General features: G+C 43.4%; 1 protein-coding gene across 4 annotated transcripts in view; it reads left to right on the top strand.

Moving 5' to 3' along the window:
• The window catches only part of add3a (adducin 3 (gamma) a), a 112,073-nt gene that overhangs the window by 45,245 nt on the left and 45,330 nt on the right, over positions 1 to 21,498 (top strand). For 2 of the 4 annotated variants that reach the window (XM_079500084.1, XM_079500081.1), the window contains exons 1-2: positions 7,387 to 7,735; positions 18,152 to 18,393. In XM_079500084.1, coding sequence (XP_079356210.1) covers positions 18,199 to 18,393 — 195 coding nt within the window. In that variant the 5' untranslated portion in view covers positions 7,387 to 7,735; positions 18,152 to 18,198. Of the gene's footprint in view, positions 1 to 7,386; positions 7,736 to 18,151; positions 18,394 to 21,498 lie in introns of those variants that run through there. The other 2 variants (XM_079500083.1, XM_079500082.1) reach the window with 1 other exon arrangement.

Genomic DNA, 21,498 nt, shown 5'->3' with positions numbered 1-21,498 from the left:
CCCCTCAAACATGGATTAATGGCTACTTATGATTCAACCCCTACAATCGTAAAACGACCAAATAGACATGGGAGTGACAGAATTAGGTGTGTGCGTGCGTAATCTGTGTGCACATCTCTGTGTTTGAACAGTAGGCGACATACCTAAAGGTTAACTTACAGAGCAGTAAGTTAACCTTTAAGGCCAATGGCGGTTCAATTTGTTGCCATGTTTATGTAATAGCATCATGGCATGCATTGTCATGGTAACTGACTGTTGACAAGACACCAAGGGCACCACAAACCAGGCTGTAAAAATCAGTTACCCGATTCATTATCCTAAAGACTATTTTTGTCGTTAATTTTTTATTCACGGGATTCAGTGGGTGGAATATTGTGTTCATGGTAGACTGAACTTGAATTTGGTACAGGCTTCCTGCTACAGAATCGTCTGTCCATTAGTGTCTAACCACTGGACTATCCCATTGCCAACTTTGGTGTCCTAAATCTTTGTGAATTATAAGCAGGCCTACACTATAGAGCGTCGCAGTCCCGCCTCCTACCCTGGACCAGGAAATGATTCTCCGTTCATTTTCCTCATAGACATTTCAGAAAGTATTTATTTAAAGACGTTTACGCCACGGACAAAGCCAACTCGAGTCGTGACAAATCATGACAACAAACACAATTTTTTGGGCCGAACAAATAATTAGAAAGAAGAAAAAAAACGGCAGGTTACAACACTTTTTTTGTTGTTTTTCTTCTTTGTAATTATTTGTTTGGTCCAAAATATTGTTTGTGTTGTCATGAGTTGTCACGACTCGAGTTGGCTTTGTCCGCGGCGTAACCGTCTTTAAATAAATACTTTAAGAAATGTCTATGGGAAAAATGCATTGGGTTTCATTTCCTGGTCCATGGTAGGAGGCGGGACTGCGACGCTCTATACCGTACATAAGCAAGAGTAGTGCAAATGCCTGCATGTTGTATGAGCTGTTACTTTGTTTCTTAATATTATTATTACTTATTTTCTATTGCTACGACTGAGGAGCCAGAAGAAAATAATGTTACTCTCACGTCTCTTTATCTGTACACAAGACGTACAGATAAAGAGACCTTGACCCTTGAACTTATTTGGAAGGCCCTTCCATCCACAGCCCACATAAACTTGACCCAATTTTGTGAGGGAAGGCCAGTTTATTTTCATTTCAACACCAAGACAGTTCCAAAATCCTTTTTATTTTTTTTTAAGATATTTTTTTGCGGCTTACGCCTTTTATTGGTTTTTGAAGGGACAGACAGTAGGCTGACAGGAAACGGGAGAGAGATGGGGGAAGACATGCAGTAAAGGCCGTGTCGGGCTCGGGAGTCGAACCCGCGGCACACTGCGACTGGATTACCAGTCGGGTGCCCAGACGGTTACGCCACCGCCTGGGCAAAATCCTTTAAATTAGGATGAAACAGGATAAGATAATGTAAGTGATTAAAATTACAGTGAAACTGAATAATCAAAAATTTGACTAAAAACTAAAAGCGGCGGAAAAACGGAATAGTATTATTATTATTTATTTTAATTATTATTATTTTAAGATTTATTCTGGGGCTTTTATGCCTTTATTGATCGGACAATAGACTGACAGGAAATGGGGCGGGGGATGGGGAGTGACACGCAGCAAAGGTCGTCGGGATCGGGATTCGAACCCACGGCTGACCGGCGGCCCGGGCCTTAAGTTTTGTTTTAAAACAACTGATAGTTGTAGCAGACCTGCTGTTTTCTAGGAGTTTTCAGAATAACTGAACGCTGCTTCTCTATGTTCATCGTTATTTCTGGGGACATAAATAACGGTCAGGATGGTGCATGATGAATCACAAGATCAAAATGTGTTTTGCCCCCCGACCATTCAGACTGAAGCTGTTTAAATATCTCATATCTGATGTGGGAGAGGTCGACTCGAAAACAAAAAATTGTGGAACCTTTTTTTATTATTCCAGTGGCGTGGCCTTAAAAACATTTAATCCAGAATGTTTTTTATTATTTTAGGCATTACCACATCTGTCATTCCCCTGTGACGTCTCTACCACGCGAGGAGGCCATTTTGTTGTTCTTGCTAAAGGGACACCGGTCCCAGTGATGAGGTCAAGTGTTTGCATTCCTGAACGGTTAGTATCGGCTGACATACTCCACTCCGTCCACTGCTGTTACAGCTTGGCATCTGATGGGAAATGCTGAGTGAACGCTGATTGTGAACGCAGGGTTTTTCAGTAAATGGATACCAGAGTGTAGATGGTGAAGCAGGGAGCCCAGCTCTTCCTCCGCACTGTGTTTTTGTTAACTGACTGTATTATCGTACGGGTCAGTAAGAGGCTCACTTAAAACAGAGGGATGCAGCTTGGTGTGCAAAAGAGTCATTATTCACCAGGCTTGAAAAATAGTTGCTTGGAGACCACAGATTACAAAACACGCATTCAGATGTTTCTGTTTAGTTTTTAGTTTAGACTGTCTTGAGTTGTGTCACAGGGGCACAGAGGAGGATGAGCAATCACAGAAGTTATTGTTTTTAAGAAGAGCGTGATTAGTTATCATTTAGGAGATACACTTGCATAATGATACACTAACAAAACGCCTGGTTTCTTAGAAACTATGCTGTGAGGGCGACTGAGGCATGAATTGGGTTTGAAAGAGCGCCGGCGGGGTCGTCGTAACTACGGATCACATGAATTTAACCCCACCAGGACGGGCGAACATTCAGCGAAAATTTGATCTGCAAGCTCGCAATGCATTGTGAGCTTGTAGATTGCCTTGTGTGTTCTGCAAAGCGTGATTTCTTTCTACGTACGCTTTAAGACATAGACCCGCCCTTGGTGACGCCGCGCGCGTCTGATTGGCCAGAGCTCGTTGTTGTCAATGTCAGAAACAGTCAGAGATGGTGGCGCCAATGTTTGTGGTGATTAGCGTGTGTCCGTATTTACTAATATTGTTTATGCGGTTTGCTTTGATTGAATTGTGATTTGATCACAATGGGTGTTCTAATAAATACAGTGTGTCCGTATTCGGTCTAATACTACAAAGGATAAAGCTGAAGGGAATAGTATAACAAAGTCCCTTTTTACAGTACAATAATGTTTCATGTTTATGTTGACATCTCTAGCGTGCTTTCTTATGGATACTGTTATTGACTTTGTCATAAAGACTCATAACATAAGTTCACCGTCATGAATCATGTCATGATTATGATTGTCATGCGGCGACGATGTAGGGTTTTCTAATAAATAGGCTACAGTGTTTGTGTTGATTAGCGTGTGTCCGTATTCGGTCTATGGCTGCCATAATGTGAATAGGCAGGCGGGCCGCGTGGGGCGTCACCAAGGCCGGGTCTATGTCTTAAAGCGTACGTAGAAAGAAAAATCACGCTTCTGCAAAGATATTTAGTGTAAAGCGAAAACAGGAGAGGGTCAAGTATAAAGACCTGGTGGACTCTGGTCAAATAAGTATAGGGTTTGAGTGGTTACATCTAGTTTTGTTTTGCAATGTAGATAACTTTCAATATGGATTTAGACCTACCGTATGCAATCGATAAATGAGACAATAGGCACAACTTGAATTACGAACACTATTATGGTTGTGTTGTAATAGTATACAATCATACTACAGTTAGGATTAGTACTGTTTATAGAAGTCATCATAAACACAAATACTCACCAACGCTGTTAAGATTCTATAGTAGAGTTGTGGCTTGTTCAGCAGTTTCAGCAGTGGGCATTGTGTCGGGCCATTGGGTGCATTTTTCCCCCTGACTCAGGCCTGGCAGTGCCAGCTTGGGTTTGTGATGGAGGGGGACGAAAGTGCTGAGTGATATACTGACCTCTCAGTCTGAATCACCATGGGGAGAGATCCCCCCCCCCCTCCTTCTCTCTGTCTCTCCCTCTCTGTGCCACTCCTTACTGGGTATATTTTCTGCACTGCAGATGCAGATACAAATGCTGTCTGCAGAAACTAGAGAAAGGATCCGTGCATGCAGAGATTCTACTGTACTGCCTTGCAGCCTGAATACACATTGAGACTGAGCAGTTACATGTATTGTAGATGGAGTGGGTTAGGCCTCTGAGCTGTTCTTACGCCTTCACCCAGATGATGGCTACTCAGATGGCTTTAATGAGTGGCATGCAGGGGTAAAGCTGTCAGGTTACGTGTCCTGTCACGTGGGCTGTGCAAGCCGAGTGATTTGTGAGGTCGAGAAATTTGTTATGATTCTGAGGATTTATCACCAGTACAGTGGAGTTTTTGTTAATAACATTTTTTTTATATAGTAATACAGCTTTGAAGACATGAAAAACAAGCCATTCCATGAGAGGAGCACACTATCGTAACATTATATGTTGCATAAGAGTACAGTGCAATGCATGACATCTGGCAATAATATACACATTTACATGTGATGGCAATTTAGACAGACACATGGCCTCCTTGATGTAGCTAGGGGCTGTGTGTGTGCGTGCGTGTGCGTGTGCATGCGTGCACGTGAGTAATGCATTTGTCTATTTAACCTGATCACTAGTCCATCCTGTGCCATTAAGATAAGGTACCAACTGTGTATGTGCATGCACAGACAAGTGTGTGTGTGCATGTGCCATGTGCACGCTCCCTCTCAGTAAATGGGAATCACATTAGTGTATGTGATTAAATGCCAGTGACTGTACAGCTGATATTACATGTTATTACATTACAATTACATTATTTAAATACAATACTCCTCATAATATAATGCGCTATCAGCTATCAGCAACACACGCATATATGCGCGCGCAGCCGCGCACACACACACACACACACACACACACACACAAATACAACCAATACACTCCTAAATCTGACACACTTACCATATTGATATGTTTCCTATTGTCATGTCTCTACTCATCACATCAATTTCTTTTGTTTGTGAATGGTAAAAACAAAATTACATTCACTTAATAGTATTACATTAGAATGTAATGCTATATTATCCTCAAGGCTCCCAGAAGTCTTGCACAAGATACTGATAGTCTGCCTTTCCCCCCCCCTTTTTTTTAGTGGGAGGGGGGCACAGTGGCACACATACCTCATTGTTGTCCTGTTCCTTTGTTTCTTTCTCTATTTTTATGACACTTCTTTGTAACTGCAAAACATCGAGAGGTTGTACAGAAAAGGATTTAATTTCACCTTCACCCACTCCTTCACACCTGTAAGCTTGTGGTGTGATAATCAAGTTGAAGGTGAAGCTCCTGGCATGGCATTGAACCTCCCCGCATTGACCTTAGCCTTTGGCTGCTGTAGGTTCACCTCTGACTGAGGTGTTAACGACGTGTCAATGTCTCAATCATGGAGGCCACTTCCTTTGAACCAAGGTGTTACATGTGTACCGTGCCACTGAAAGGCATGTGTCACATACCTATACAGTGGTCCTAAGGCGACACACACACATGGAAAGCTTTGTTATGCGACCAGAAGCCACATGTATCGTTTTGCTCACCCGCTAACTCTATGGAGCGTGATCACTGATCTCATCTCTCTGGTCATGGGTTTGCCCAGATGTGGTATTTTTTGCATGTTTTTTTTGTTTTCTTCTGTATAGAGCGTCGCAGTCCCGCCCCCTCGAGAGACCCGGAAAATAAATCCCCGTTCATTTTCCTCATAGACTTTTCAGAAAGTATTTATTTAAAGACGTTTACGCCGCGGACAAAGCCAACTCTTGTCGTGACAAATCATGACAATAAACACAATGTTTTGGGCCAAACAAAGAATTAGAAAGTAGAAAAAAACGGCAGGTTACAACACTTTTTGTTTTGTTTTTCTTCTTTGTAATCATTTGTTTGGTCCAAAATATTGTGTTTGTTGATTGGTTGATTTGTCACGACTCGAGTTCTTGGTTGTTTTGTTTGTTGTCAGATTTCTGAGTTATTGGCCATTGAAGTGTCCGTGAGAGTTGAGAGACGAGGCACAGCAAGAGTCAGGCTGTCATGGTTGTGTTTGTGACCCTCCTGTGTGGTGTAGTGTACTTCTATTTTTGAGTGGTGTAAACCACTCCTACAACTGGCTTTGTTAGTCTGTGCAGAAAAAATGAGCATGGTTGCTATGTTCACCCGGGTGTGATTTCATTACGTCAGACATGATTTCATTATGTCAGACAGGCTATATAAGACCTTACACCACTCAGTTCACACGGGTGTGATTTTTTTATTTGTGTATGGTATATCAAAACCTACCATGTATTCGTGTACGTCTTGTCTAGTCGAACACAATCATGCAACGGTAAAGCCAATATAATATAATAATAGTCGTATAACGGAAAACTGTCACATAAGCAAGCATTGTGCATGCGATACATACTAATTTAGATAGACAGACAGAACTTTATCGGATATGTTGTAAAGAGATCCACATTTAAATATGCTTACAGGAAGACGCAGCATAAGATGAAAGACGAACAGCATCTTTCATGACGTGGTTGTTGACAGTACGCTGGCTGACTGCATGCAGTATGAACCTGCTGATGGGAGCTCTGCCAGGCACGAGAAGATGTGACACAATATTTCTATTATTAGACTCCTGCTTCTCTGGTTTTGGTTGTTAGGTGCTCTGTCTTTGCACCAAACACTGCTTAATTAGCTTTTACTTTTTTCTACAATGTCGAGGGGATGACACTCATGACAGTGACACCAACTAAGAATGTGCACTCTCGTGTACCTGTATGTGAGTCTTGTGAGATAAACAGAATCTTTAATTAATGTTGACCTAGGAGCAGATTGTGGACAGGACTGAGGAGGATGTGAAATGGGACATCTAGACGGAAACGCTGCAGCCGGTTGAGTTGCTGTTGTGAGTACACATGAGTACACTATAGTGCACGCCCCGCCCATTATATAAACCATGACCTTTAATACAGTCGCCTGGGGGTAGGGGGGCCTGGGGGGATGTGAATGGGGGATGTAATGAAAGAGAGGGGGAGCAGAGAGGTGTGGAATGTGGGAGAGAGACAAAAAGAAAGTGAGCGGGATAAAAGAGTTGAAAATGGAGAGATGTGGAAGGGAAGCACATGAAAGAGAGAGTGAGAGAGTAGGATATGGAGGAGGAGGAGGGGTGTTGGTGAGTCTCTGTGTGTGTGTGTGAGCCTGAGCTCTGATTGGTCTAGCCGTGTGTGTGTGTGTGTGTGTGTGTGTGTGTGTGTGTGGGTGTGGGTGTGTGCTTACTTCCAGTGGGCGGGGCGGGGATTAAACCCATGTCACGTGGTCGCTTTAGCTCCTTTTCCACACAAACACACACACACCACACAGTCACACACACACACACACACACACACTCCCACGTTTTCTGAGAACACACACAGACACTCACAGCTGTTGATATCTCTCAGTGGTGATCGGCTGGGGCAGCCAAGGAGCAGTGCACACACACACAATCGGCCGGGGGAGAAAGGACGTCTTGTTTTATACCGGCAGTGAGTCTGCTACACAGAACCAAAGAGGATATACTCTCGAAATCTATTCGCACAGAACTGAAGGGAGAAGTGGACCAACTGGTTTTCTTTATTGTCGAGTGGCTCTTTCATAGTCGTCTGCCACCTTCTCTCTCGCTTCCCGGCTTTCTGTATGGGAGACTGACTGACTGTGGCGGAATTTGAGTGAGGGACTCGGAGAGAGAGAGAGAGAGAGAGAGAGACATGTGTTTTGACTCTGCTGCCTGCTACTGCCTGCTCTGTCACTGACTGACGAGGAACTACAAGGTTGGTTGGTCTCCAATTATTTGATTGCGTATGGGAATGCTTGTTATGTTATTTGCGGCTGGTTATCTGATTTTGTTTTTGGGTGGTTGGTTTGGCAGCTGGAAGGGAAGTGATCTTTTTTTTTCTCCCTCGGATTTTCCTCCCCTTCGTGTTTTCACTTGACATACAAAGACCGACTTCTTTTTGAATGGGAGATCACTATTATTGTCCTGCTTTCTTTATATCCCTGATTACATCTGTGTGTCAGAGACAGAGATATATATGCTCCCAATAACATCTTGTATTGTAGGGGAATTCCATCCTTGTATGGGTGCCGGGGCACACGTACCTCATACACACACTTTCACATATTACACACACACACAAACACATGCTGGTCCACAGACTCCACACCGTTAACCACTGGTCCAAAGGCTTGGCTCTATTGGCTCTATGCACTCAGAGGGCTCTATGCACTCAGAGTTGACCACAGAGGAGGTGCATGCATGGGATTTAGTCATTAGCCCTGTACAACAACAACAACAACAGTGCTTATAAAGTGCATGTGACTTATTAAACATTTTATATTAGAGGTTAGCTTCATATCTTATAAAGTGCATGTGACCACTTATTAAACATGTTATATTAGAGGTTAGCTTCATATCCCCACCCAAAACACAAATACGTGCAGTCGTACCGATTAGACGAAAACTGCTTTGTCGTTTTTAAACGGTCATAATAACAGTTTTGGTGCTGCAGCCTATAGCCAGAAAATCTAAATGGGAGAAGTGACAGGAGACCTCGTCTACCCACCAGCTATTTACACACCGACACGTATAGATGTAAAAGTATAACATGTCACAGTAAATCCTCTGGTACAGTATATCTTGAAGCTACACTTTCAGCCTGCGCTCTCTAGTTTCACTGTAAGTTTCACTGGTTCACTCCTGTCTTGTTGGACAGGGAACACGCCTCCTTGTGTGGGTGTGTTTGCGAGCTTGTGTGTGTGTGTGTGTGTGTGTGTGTGTGTGTGTGGGGATATAATTAGCCAATGTACAGAATCTTTCCTGGTATTGTTACTGTTAGGTCCGAAAGATGAGCCAAAAGGCGCCCTGTCTATTTTTAGAAATGGCAACTAGCAGAGGGACACAGGCTGAGGCTTTGAAGCGTCCCCCAGGCATGATAGAGATACTATGAGCAGGGGAAATGGATGTGTTTGTGTTTGTGTGTCAGGTGTCATACAGTGTGGAAGACATGAGACAGAGAGAGCCAGACAGAAAGAGAGAGTAAATCTTTCATGAATGTGCAGGTGTAGCCTCCTTCTTATTGACATTGCGGCGAATGATGTACCATGTGTGCCCCATGGATGCCGTTACTGGTACTGCCTGCTTCATTCACGTTCTAAAAGTATCACACAAACATTAGCATTAGCTATTTAGACCACGCAACACAACTAGTATGAGGTAGCCATAGCTGAATGGAAAGGCGGCCTGGGAAAAAGAAGGTATCAGGTTGGATTCACGGCCCCGGCTGTAATGTCGAGGTGTCCATAAGCTCACATCTTACAGTGATAACTCGAATAGCGACACATTTAGTTGATTTAGTCAATACTACTTTGAAGACACACGAAAGCATCATCAGTCAGTGTTTGTGAGAAACAGCTTTGCTTGTTTTTTAGCTGTGTAACCACTAGCACGCTAGTCTGACGCGACACCTTGTAAACAAAGAGTTGTTGTGTTGAGAAATGGTTCACAGCAGCGCCCCGCAAACACTTGTGATGAATATTCAGAGAGACAGCCACCTTTTGCCTGGAGGGCCTGTGAACAGATCAGACAGATGAGGACTCTAGAGAGTGTGTGTGTGTGTGGGAGGGGGGGGACTGGGGGTAGCAAGCCAGGGTCACTATAGGTCACAGGGTGAGAGGTTGTTGTGGTCACCTCACCTTGCCTCAGGCTGCGGTCACAGTTTCTACAGCTCTTCAGCAAACACAGGCTGAGCCGTCTAGCCGACACAAATCATTGGAGTCTATATCAATTACGCTTGTGTTTACTATTTACTACTCTATTTAATTAACCTTTGTGAAATGGCCAGTCCTGCGTCATTTATTTTCCTCTTGGCGGACTTCTTAAAATGAGCTTGTTCATGTTAACTCCTTAAAGAATATTTATCATTTGCCCATAACATTTAGATTTGAAGTCTGAAAAAGACAATGTCAGTGCCGGATTGAGTGAAGTGAACTAGGGCGATTATTACCCTGATTAGTTTGCTGAATGCATTAATCATGTTTATTGATGAACCATCATTGATTGCAGTGCTGAACATTTTTTCTCATTGTGCTTATGACTGACAGTGCTAATGGTACATAATGGTGAATGTGGTGGTATTGCTGTGCATCATGATGACATTGATTGATTTATTGACACATTTACAGCAGTACAATGCCTCTGGTGACTGGTGTCTCGAGACACGAAAAAAAAACAAAGGCTTGTCTCCATTGTGTTCCATTAAACATTCGACACTCAAGCAACTGGACAAAAACAACAGACGATACAAAATAAAATGAAAAGTAAAAAATAACTATAACATAGAAGCATGGGGGGGGGGGGGGGGGCAGGGATGATGCCACTTACAAAGACATAGAAAAGCTTACCAACGAATGTAGGTGGAGTAAGTGATGATTTTATGTCATTTTTAAACTTTTAGAGGGACTTTATAACTTTCAGGGCTGTTGGTAGAGCATTCCACTGTGTTGTGGCTGCGTAGTAGAATGCATTCTTAACCTTGAGTGACTTGAACTTGGGGGGGGGGGCAAGGTCAGAGGAACTCCCTTTGGTGGAGTACATTGGGCACCCCCTACTCTGGAGAAGTAGTTTGCCAAGTACTTGAGAACTGCTCCTTGGAGTATCCGATGTTGACAAATGGGTTGTATACTGACAGGATTATTAATCACTTAAACTTTAAGTGACGATAGGTTGAAAAGTGGTGAAGCGGTCCTTTAAGTCTTAAAGGACCGCTTCACCACTTTTCAACCTATCGTCATATAATCACTAATGATTATGATAAAATACCACCAGTTTTTTTTCTACTCGATCTGTGTCATGGGAGGGATGTGGGCAGGTCAGAAAAAAACCCGGGAGGACTGCCCACAGTCCCCCTATGAGATACAGACAGATAATTGGTGCCAGATAGGTTGAAAAGTGGTGAAGTGGTCCTTTAATGCCCTTTTCATACTTCAATCTACAAGTTCGTAATGCTTGTGTTGTGAGCTTGTAGATCTGCTATTTTTGAAAGATGTTTACAATCTTTGCCTATAATAACATGTTCAAAATAGGGCCAGCCAGGTTGAAACTGAAATGTTTCCCCTTTGTGTAACGATGAGGAGGAGACCAGGCCAAGTGCAACAGCTGACCAAATAAAATGTTCAGATTAGTTTCACGATTACATAATTGTGAAACCTAATATTGTGATTTTTGATTAAGTATTTAGATTAATTGTACAGCCCTAGGGTTGAACTGTGACTTTTGGCCCCTAATAGATTCATCTGGACCTGACCAGGGTGTGAGAGGAAACACAGCTGTGGAAGACATCTTACGTATAGAGACAGAATTGGCAGAGGGTTGAAGCCCAGATTTCTTTATTGTTACATCTTGTGTACATAAAAGAAAGATGTGTTGATTATTGTTCCTCAGACATCGCAGCGACAGTAATAGTAATAGTTTATTGTATTAACCTCTTAATTAAGCCCAATTCAATACTCCATTATTATAATATTAATATATCAACAATGTTGCACAAAAATAGTGAGTTTGTAGATCATCCATTTTTGCAATTCTTTGATTAACTGGAGAGATATGATGGCACGTGCCAAGGCCGTGCTTGCTGATGTGAGTGAACAGGGATGGGGACTGGAGGAGCAGCGGTTTGGGGCGTGCAACAGTGTGTCTGTCTGTGGTTGGGTCATCTTGTCCAAGTTGTCCCCCCACATTTGGCATGAGACATGAGAAAGAGCCGTAATGCAGGCCTGGCTTGCGGTGTAAACACTGGGGGAGAGATGTGTGCGTCACGCGTGTTTTCTAAATGTGTGGGCGTGTGTAGCTGTGCGTGTTGTAACTTCTTATTTTGGAGATGCTGCAGCTGTTGCACCCGACCCGACTGTTCTACCTATCCAGCACACTTTGATACAGTCTCTTGCTCTCTCATCATGTATCTGCATAGAGTTGGGTTGTTAATAATGGCAGCCATTAATGCGTAATACACTAATCAAGTGTAGCATAGCAGTGTCTCCTGTTTTTACCTTTTGAACCATCATCCATCTTGTTGTATACTGAGTTGATCAGTGATCACAGTCCCCAACGGGTCTATACAATTGTGGGGGGGAGTTATGTTATTTTCTGTTCCTTTCTCTCCGGCGAACATAGACAACATGCCCCTTCATGAGCTTGTAGATCAGTTGTTTTAGCCGAATGTTCTCACCGGAATATGGACCATCGTGGTCACGTGGTTAGCTTTATTCAACACACTCTGTGTCACACCACATTCCCACCCCACCTGATTATCTTTATTAATACCATTGTGATTCCAACAGGGATTTTCTCCACGCAACAAAAGGTGTGTGATTGATGTGTGTTTTCACTTTCACTTCACCACCAGGCTTAAGGCGTTCATGGCCAGAGATGCTTCTGTTCTGCGCTGTCATGCACATAGCGGCGTGAGTTGTGATTGGTCTACTGTTGAGTGGATATACTGTAGTGTACACATACAGTTGGGTGCCACCGATATTGTCCCTTATCATTTGACCCATTTAGGCCTGACCTCAAAATTTAAAAAAAATCCTTCTAAATCCTCCAGTTTTCTGAAATAAATATTTTCACGATTTTTCAAAAATAGCAGACCTACAAGCTCGTAGCACGCCACTCGGTGGCGCGCTATGAGCTTGTAGATCTGCTATTTTTCAATAGCTAAATTATAACATAATGTTTAAAACACCAAAAGGGGTTCCCGCCCAAAATGGGTTAACTGTCCTTTTGCGCAGATCACGCAAACCTCAGCAAAAAGAAAAGGACAATATCGATGGCCTCCAACTGTACAGTGCAAGACAACACTTGTCATGTTAGGACCCCCAAATTGATATGTATTAGGTCGTTTGAAAATATTTTGTGCCAGGGACCACCATAAGAAAAGTTTCTATTACTGTAGGTAACAGTGGAGAGAGTGAGACCCATGATGATGATCTGAATAATACATTCTTACATTTGGCTACCTTTTTGCTGGTAAAACAATAGTTTAAAAACGGGCCCTCATTTTGCATGGGGACCCCCTGGACCCATCTGAAGGACCTCTGGCGGTCTCCGGACACCCACTTTGAGGATGGCTTGGCCTGAGGCCACACATTAAAAGTCATGTGCATTATGCTTGGTGCAGTAGAGTAGAGGAGGGCACCGAGCCCAAAAACAGACCAGCTGCTAAAGGATATAGGCTTTCATGCATTATATTACCTCAGAGCTGACTATAGGCTTTTGAGGACTTGCATAATACATACCCGAAATGAGTGGCTACAAATAGTGATGAAATTTGGCATCAGCTGCCCCATTAACCCATTTAGGCCTGACATCGAAATTAAAAAAATGTTTCTATGTGAGAGGTGCTCAATATTTCATGTCAAGGATCCCAAAAATTATATGTAATTGACCACCGACCATCTGAAAATATGTTGTTCCAGGGACCCCCCTCTCAGAAGCAAAGATTTGAGTTAAAAACGTTCGATCTGAAAGAATATATATTCAAAAATAGCAGACCTACAAGCTCGTAGCGCGCCACTCGGTGCCACGCTATGAGCTTGTAGATCTGCTATTTTTCAATAGCTAAAGCATAACATAATGCTTAAAACCAAAAGGGGTTCCCGCCCAAAATGGGTTAACGCGAATGTTGTATCTATATCTATGTCAGTGTTCATTTGCCTGCACTATGCAGGACCACTCAGTAAGCAGAACAGATCTGGCAGGGCCATGGATTCAATATCAGGTTATGTAACATGCAGCAGCAGCACCCACCCAGCTGTCTGCACTTTAAAGAGAGTCTTTGGGCTTATTGCGTTTCCATGTAAATCTCGGCTATAGCAGGGACACCATAGAGAGATACATCGGGTATTCCTGTATGGATCTAGTGATTTAAGATGGAGAACATATATAGATTTTAGGATTGGCTTCTCTTAAACTCCTCCCTTCCATCTCAGGTTCAGAGGGACCATCCTATTGGTCATCAGGCTTTGGCTTGATGGGGGCATGAGCAACATACAGTTGGGTGCCACCGATATTGTCCCTTATCATTTGACTAATTTAGGCCTGACCTCAAAATTTAAAAAAATCCTTCTAAATCCTCCAGTTTTCTGAAATAAATATTTTCACGATTTTTCAAAAATAGCAGACCTGCAAGCTCGTAGCGCGCCACTCGGTGGCGCGCTATGAGCTTGTAGATCTGCTATTTTTCAATAGCTAAATTATAACAATGTTTAAAACACCAAAAGGGGTTCCCGCCCAAAATGGGTTAACTGTCCTTTTGCGCAGATCACGCAAACCTCAGCAAAAAGAAAAGGACAATATCGATGGCCTCCAACTGTATAACTATTTTGTACATTGTCAGTTCCTGCACATCTGATCTACAATGTATCTATAATGTTGTAGATTGGCTATCTTCACCATCTTTGTAGGACACCGCCGTGCGATGAAGTATAAAATAGTGGTTAATCGATTGGTTGATTTAAATTATAATTACTTAATATTATTTTTTTAAATCATACTTCTTGATTATCCGATCAATCAAAAACATGCATTGGTAGAATATTCAATAAGAAGATAATTGATAGTTGCAGCTCTACCTAATTGTCTTGTGAAGAGTATTTTCTAAGCATGAATACTGTTTTTCTACACACTGCATTCAGATAGACATCATATATTATTATGAAGGAGTGAAACTCACTCGGCTACAGATTGACAGGTGTGACGGAGGAGACCAAGGGCCGACCGCCGTAGCAGAGAGGATTCCCGCCGACTGTCTTGCTCACTTGCACAAAGACAATGTAATGGGAATCACAACGTTTCAGTCCGGAAACCTTCATCCGGTTATCTGATCAAGATAACCTGATGAAGGTCTCCGGAACAAAACATTGTGATTCCCATTACATTTGTATGTGCAAGTGAACAAGATGGTGTGGATTATTTTCTTCTGAGCCATCTAGTGCAGGGGTTCTCAACGTTTTTGGCCGGGGACCCCCGGAAATGCTTTGGCAATGTCTCGGGACCCCCGCCCCGCCCCCTCCTGACCCCCAATATAATAACCTTAACCCATTTTGGGCGGGAACCCCTTTTGGTGTTTTAAGCATCGTTATAATTTAGCTATTGAAAAATAGCAGATCTACAAGCTCATAGCGCGCCACCGAGTGGCGCGCTACGAGCTTGTAGGTCTGCTATTTTTGAAACAACCCGAGGGGTCGCGACCCACGGGTTGAGAACCCCTGATCTAGTGCAGCCAGACACGTTGGCCTGCTCTCTTTTAGATCGGTGGTACCCTAAACGTTTTAACTCAAGACCCAAAAGATACATTTGGTGTCTCTCCAGTACCCGAACTAGTGAAAATAGCAGATTGAGCTCGCATGGTTTCGCGATGCAAAACCTGAGCTTGTAGATCTCCTATTTCCAGTATTTCTTAATGTATTCCCCCCCCCCTAATTTAAGGAATTGAAGGTATTATTTATGAAATTCTTTTCAAAAATGCTTGAAATGTTTTTTTAAATTCATGAAAAATGGTGAATTGTTGAACATTCAACAATAAAAAACTAAAAGTACCCACAAAATGGGTCCCAACCCACTATTTAGGAAACAGTGTTTTAGATCAGGTGGCTGTTAAGTGCCTTGCTCAAGAGTAGCTGGGCATTGGGAAAGTATGCCCTGGTTTTCAGAGCTTTTCTAAATTGGGTGTTTCTCAAACGTTTTCATTCCAAAGCCCAAAATGTATGGAGTCAATTGGATGTGGCTTCCACTTTTTGTGGCTTTCACTTTTCTAGTGTAATAGCCCACGCGAGCTTAATTGTCTCCACCAGGCCGAAGGCATGGGGAGAGAGTATGTGTGTGTGTGTGTGTGTGTGTGTGTGTGTGCGTCCGTCCTTCCTTCTGTCCGTCTGTTACCAGCTAATCTCTGCCACCGTTGGCCCGATCCATGCCAAACTTTGCACACACACTCCCTGGATGCCAACGACGAACCTCTGCCCCAAATATTCCTCAACGGCCTGTTATAGCGCCACCATGAGGCCCATTTAGGCAAAACACATTTCTGTAGATTACTCGTACACATTTTATCCATACATCACACAATTCGGTATACACTATCTAGTGTATCATGTGATCAACACGGATCTGCACCATTTCCCATCTTTTGTATATAGTTTGCACAGATCAGATAGATATACACCTCTAGTCAATCACGGAAGGAAGGAAGTCTTTCATGTAAATCTGGATAAACCTGCATTCAGTGCACTTGCAGATGTAAACAGCACTGTTGAGATACAGTTTCAGTGCCACTTTGTATGGGTCTTATAGACTAGCATGCATGGGGGCCTGGGGGTAAGTGGTAAAGTCTCTAGTGGATAGTGTTTGGTTCATACTTTCCAACCAAACTTTGCTTTTATAATCAGTGAATCATTTCAGAAGTTCTGTTTTACAAGCAGTTCCAATGAGACTGCTAACAGTATTGCCTAGCAGCTGTTGCAGCCTAGCAAGGGACCTAATGGCTCATGCATAATATATAGTATCTATGGCTAGGCTCCCCAATCCAATCCACAAGTTGTGTGTTTCAGTCTCCTAATCCGAACCATCTTTTTAAGTGGCATTTGACCCGAATGAGCAGCTTAGCATTGCAACGGCAAAGCCCAACCGCTCGCCCTCTTCCTTTCTCCTATCCACAGGAGTGGATAGGAGAAATAGTAAGAAAGGAACAGAGAATCAAAGAAAGAAACCAGATATGCTTCCTCCTGCCACAGTAACCTTAAACCTCAGTAGGCCTGTTGTCACACGGTCAGCGGGTTATGAAAGCAGTCACCGCTGGAAAGCCCAAACAGACTTTATCATCCTCTCTTGTCTTCTCTCTCTGTCTTTCTCTTTCAGTCTCTCTCCCATGTTTCAGTCTCTCTCCCATGTCCACCATCTGTTAGGCCAGTCCATACCGTTAGCCCCACCACTTCTCAACAGTTTAGCCTACTACTTGCAAATAACGCTGCAAGTGCAGGTGCTTCATAACTCATACATTTATTGGTCTCTATTGGCCTAACAACAAAAATGCTTTGCTACGACTGTGACAGACAAGCTAAGCTCTCTGCTTTGAATGCTTCATCAGGAGATCATGAACCTGCGGGTGTGGCAGACTTTATTTTGTGTGTGTGTGTGTGTGTGTGTGTGTGTGTGTGTGTGTGTGTGTGCGTGTGCGTGTGCGTGTGCATGCGGTGTGTGCGCACATGTGTGCATTCTAACCATCTTGTAACTGAGAAAATGTGCAAATTGAGCATATGTATGTGGTTCTGTTGGCACTAGACTGCATGGAACACACACACACACACACACCCTCCCTCTCAGCACACATCTGAATTGGATGACTGTCGTGATTGATGGCTGCCCAGCTGCCATCTGCAAACAACTCAAAGAGATAGACAAATTGTATAATTTTGCATGAATAGTTTGGACAGGCGCCAGCATACGTTTCTACACATGTTATGTGACAGATGTAATGTCATCATCTATCATCTATGTCTGTCTGTCTGTCTCACCGTCTGACTGACTTTTTGCATATCTCAAGAAGCATTCATCCAATCAGCCTCAAAGTGTGAAGTCAATCGGATGAGCGCCTCTCAATAACCCTGCACTAGAAGCTCTCACTCTAGCGCCACGAAAAAAGAAAAGAAAAGGTGTAACGCAGAAACCTGTGGCCTGTAGAAGGATGTTACCATAGGTGCGTGTTGCTGTTTAATGACGTTGCGCAGAGTGGTCCTAATGGGAAAAAGAGGTGGCTGAATGTGTCTGAATAATGCGTTTCATATTAACTGTACAATATGTGAAGACATTGAGGGCGGGATAATGAGCCTTAGACCCAAGGCAGAGTACTTATGAATAGTGTGGGCCAAGTTTGGAGGCAAGTGGAGTGCTGGTAAGCTCGATCCAACAGACACCACGTCGACCCTATTCTGATTCTGGTAGTAGGATGTGGCCATGCCGTTGGCCCGTTCTGAACGCCCACGCCTCAAACGGGCCATAGGTTGTCAAAAGTTATTGAAATAAGTGCTCAATTTTGTTTTACGCCCAATCATAAAAGGAACACCGTTTCCCATCTTCAGGGGAAACCCATATAGCCTGTCCTAACCTTTCCCTGCCTCTGTCTGCCTGTCCTCCTGTGCAGGTGAGAAGAGGAGCGCCAGCGAGGAAGCACAGTGCGGTAGACCCAGCATGAGTGTGGACGGCAGTCAGGAGGTGGTGACCACCCCTCCCCCGCCCAGCGGAGGTACCAAGGAGCGCTACTTTGACCGCGTGGACGTCAATGACCCGGAGTACATCAGGTCCCGGAACATGTCGCCCGACCTCCGGCAGGACTTCAACGTCCTGGAGCAGAAGAAACGTGTCACACAGATCCTACAGAGCCCTGTAAGTAAATAAGCTCATGGCGATCATATTATGTCTACTAGCATGTGTCTATATATATTGGAGCCCGAACAATGACGGATTTTCATTGCCAATCCCGATTTTGGAGAATCCTAGACCACCAATTACTGATGTTTTGACTGATTTTGTCAAAAAGTGCAAAAAGTTCTGATCAATTTGAAGCATTTGTATTGATTTGACTTAAAACATGTTTTTCTAAATACAATTGAACACAGTGTGACAAAACATTTATAAGATCGTTGCGAAGCGTTACTTAGACTCTAAACAACGCTTCGCAACGAGCTACACACTCTCAACTTTAGAGCGCGTAGATTTAACATGAAAAAAACAATTTGCATGCATGTGGGTCTGCAGAGAATGTTTGAGAGGCATGGCTGGCTGTCAGCGGTCTGCTAGAACCCTAATATAACCGCAGCGTACCACACCCTGGGTCAGATTGAGTGTCCTCTGCTCTGCTGAAGCAAATAGCTCAATGGGCTAACAGGAGATCTTTTCTTGGTAATAGAAATAAGTTCCTGCTTTGAGCCCAGATTGTGTTTCTTATATCGTTGCTGTTGGGCAGAAACCCATCTCCGTAACCTTTTGTGTTTCTTCCGTGAATTAACGACCTACTTGATCATACTACAGCCGAGCGTCACGCAAAAAACATCAAAAGTAACACATCTGCAAGCTGATCTGAAGCCTTTGGTACTTTAGAATTTGAATCCTGAAAAGTAACAGTTGGAGACATATGAGGTTTCCACCCGACAGAGACAATATGTTTGAAATGTAACTGTTATTGGTCTCAGTTCATGTTGATCAAAGGCAACCGATCGTATCACGGCTATTTCACCAATAGCTGTGGTGTTAGATGGTGAACAGGCTGTTTCTAATGCGGTGATGGTCTGTTCCATGTCTTTGAAATGCAATTCTCAACCCGCAGAGTTTGACAGTAGATTTGTCTGTCCCATATTAGTGTCTTGCATACAGTATACTGTTCGATTGAATGCAATGTTTTAGCATGCATGGCTCTGATGGGACTTAACTCTTAACCCTGGCAGTATTAAATCCATGGTCTATAGATGTTTGCGTTGGACTGTGCAAGTGTGCAATATTGCTGAAACTAAGCTCTCTGGCAGATGTTTTGTTCTGTTTGAAAATCTTACAATTGCCAGTGAAAAGTTAATGTCAGGCTATAAACAAACTGCACCCTGTCACGACTTCAGCATCACCAGCACGAATGCTTGTGTGTTTGGTGTGATGACGTGTGATGTCCCCAACAACCTCTGAAGTCTCATTTAGCCACTTATATTAAAGCAAGAGATGTAAAGCTTAAAACTTCTGCATTCACTGATGTAACTTACAGGCATGTTGTAGAAAACAAAACATGAAACTCTCTTGTGTTAACCTAATAAACACAGACCTTTATTATTTTTTATTTTAACCAACCAAACCAATAAAACAGCATTCAATTGAGATGAGAGTTCCAGAAAGTGCAAAAATGCTATTGCTAAGTAACTTGATATTGATTTTAGGACTCTTAAAAACCTAGAGTTCTAATGCATAGAACTGTTAGTGCCCGCCATGTTTCATCAATCCAGCTGTACAGTGATGGCCCGGACCGCTGGCAATGTAGCCTGACAGTGCGTCGCAGGTTCGAGTCCCAGTCCTGACAGCCTTTGCTGCGTGTCATTCCCATCTCTCTCTCCCATTTCCTGTCCAACAACTCACTTCACTTTAATAAATATAGGCATAAAGAAAGAGATGTACAGTGATGTCAGGGCACACCTGCACCCAGTGCTCTTATACTATATGCTGCCCTTTGGACTGTTACATCACCCCTTTGTCTCTGTTTTATGCCTACCAACCTCTTAAACTCCTTTTTGCTATCAGGAGTATTTGCTCAGCGGTATTGACTCAAGGTGGGTCTGTAGCTGAAGTGCACATTAACAGAATTTACGACGGGACCTCAAGTTTGAAAATGTGCACATCGCTTTGCTCCTTTTTTTGTACGTTTGAAGATTGGACAGTATACGGGCAGAGCTCCAATTGAAAGGGGGTATTGTAACATTGGAGGTTCGGTTTCAGCATCATAATTGGGCTAAAGGTGAAGGTTATAGGCCTGTGTTATTGAGGAGAAGGCTTTCCAGAGAATGGATGTAGTTAAGAGACTATCCTCACAAAGTACAGTAATACAGGATGCATGTGTACATGATTGATATGGCATGGCCATGGTGGTTTGGCTTGTTCTTTTTAAAGCCCTAAATACGATCCACATTCTACACATGCCCACTGTGGTTTGCTCGGCGGGCTTTTCTTTTCTTTGCCAGCTGTCTGGAGTGGAGAGGCAAGAGGCTGGGCAACATGATGGGGCGCACGTGTGTGTGCGTGCGTGTGTGCGCTGTGTGCACTGTGTGCGCGCATGCGTGTGCGTGCGCACTGTGTAATATGTGTGTCTTAAAGGTATTGATCAATGTTGCCAATAGAGATTGGGCTTGTGTGTGTGAGTACATGTGGTTGTGTAACGTGATCTCTTCCTTGGTTGATGTGGTTTTGAGTGGGAGCCGGGCAGCCAGCCCTTGTTCAGATGCCCTGAACCAAAGCAGTAACAGGTGCCCCAGACCCTCCCACGAGGACAGGCCTGTGCCCTCTCATATGGAACCACAACAACAACAATAAAACAAATGATGTGTCATCACTGGGATGTGCACATGTGCGCTCTTCTCTCTTCTTCCAGCCACTCCTCTTTAACCTGTTCACACTTCGTCGCACATCGGACATAGCCGATATACAAGCTCACAAGTCGACGCGGATGCGACACGTTGTGAGCTTGATGATTGGCTATTTTCGTCATAACACTCTTGTATGACGAAGAAGAGACTACAAAGGATCTCTCTGTCTCTCTCCTCCTGTCTTTGGTTTGTTTTGTATCCAGTGTTCAGGGGCTAGCAGCAGCAGTCCCAGATTACAGGTTTCTAAGCCTATATTTAAAGACTGGAATAGAATATACTGTAGACGGGGCAGGACTGGACCAACAACACACGTGATTCATGTGTTGTGGCCCTGCGTCCGTCACTGGCAGACGGAGTGTTTTTAACTTGTGCTTTC

Source organism: Electrona antarctica (genome assembly GCF_951216825.1).
Source record: "Electrona antarctica genome assembly, chromosome: 4".
NCBI lineage: Eukaryota > Metazoa > Chordata > Actinopteri > Myctophiformes > Myctophidae > Electrona > Electrona antarctica.
The sequence above is the reverse complement of the archived record's forward strand: the minus strand, read 5'-3'. Positions and strand labels throughout refer to the sequence as shown.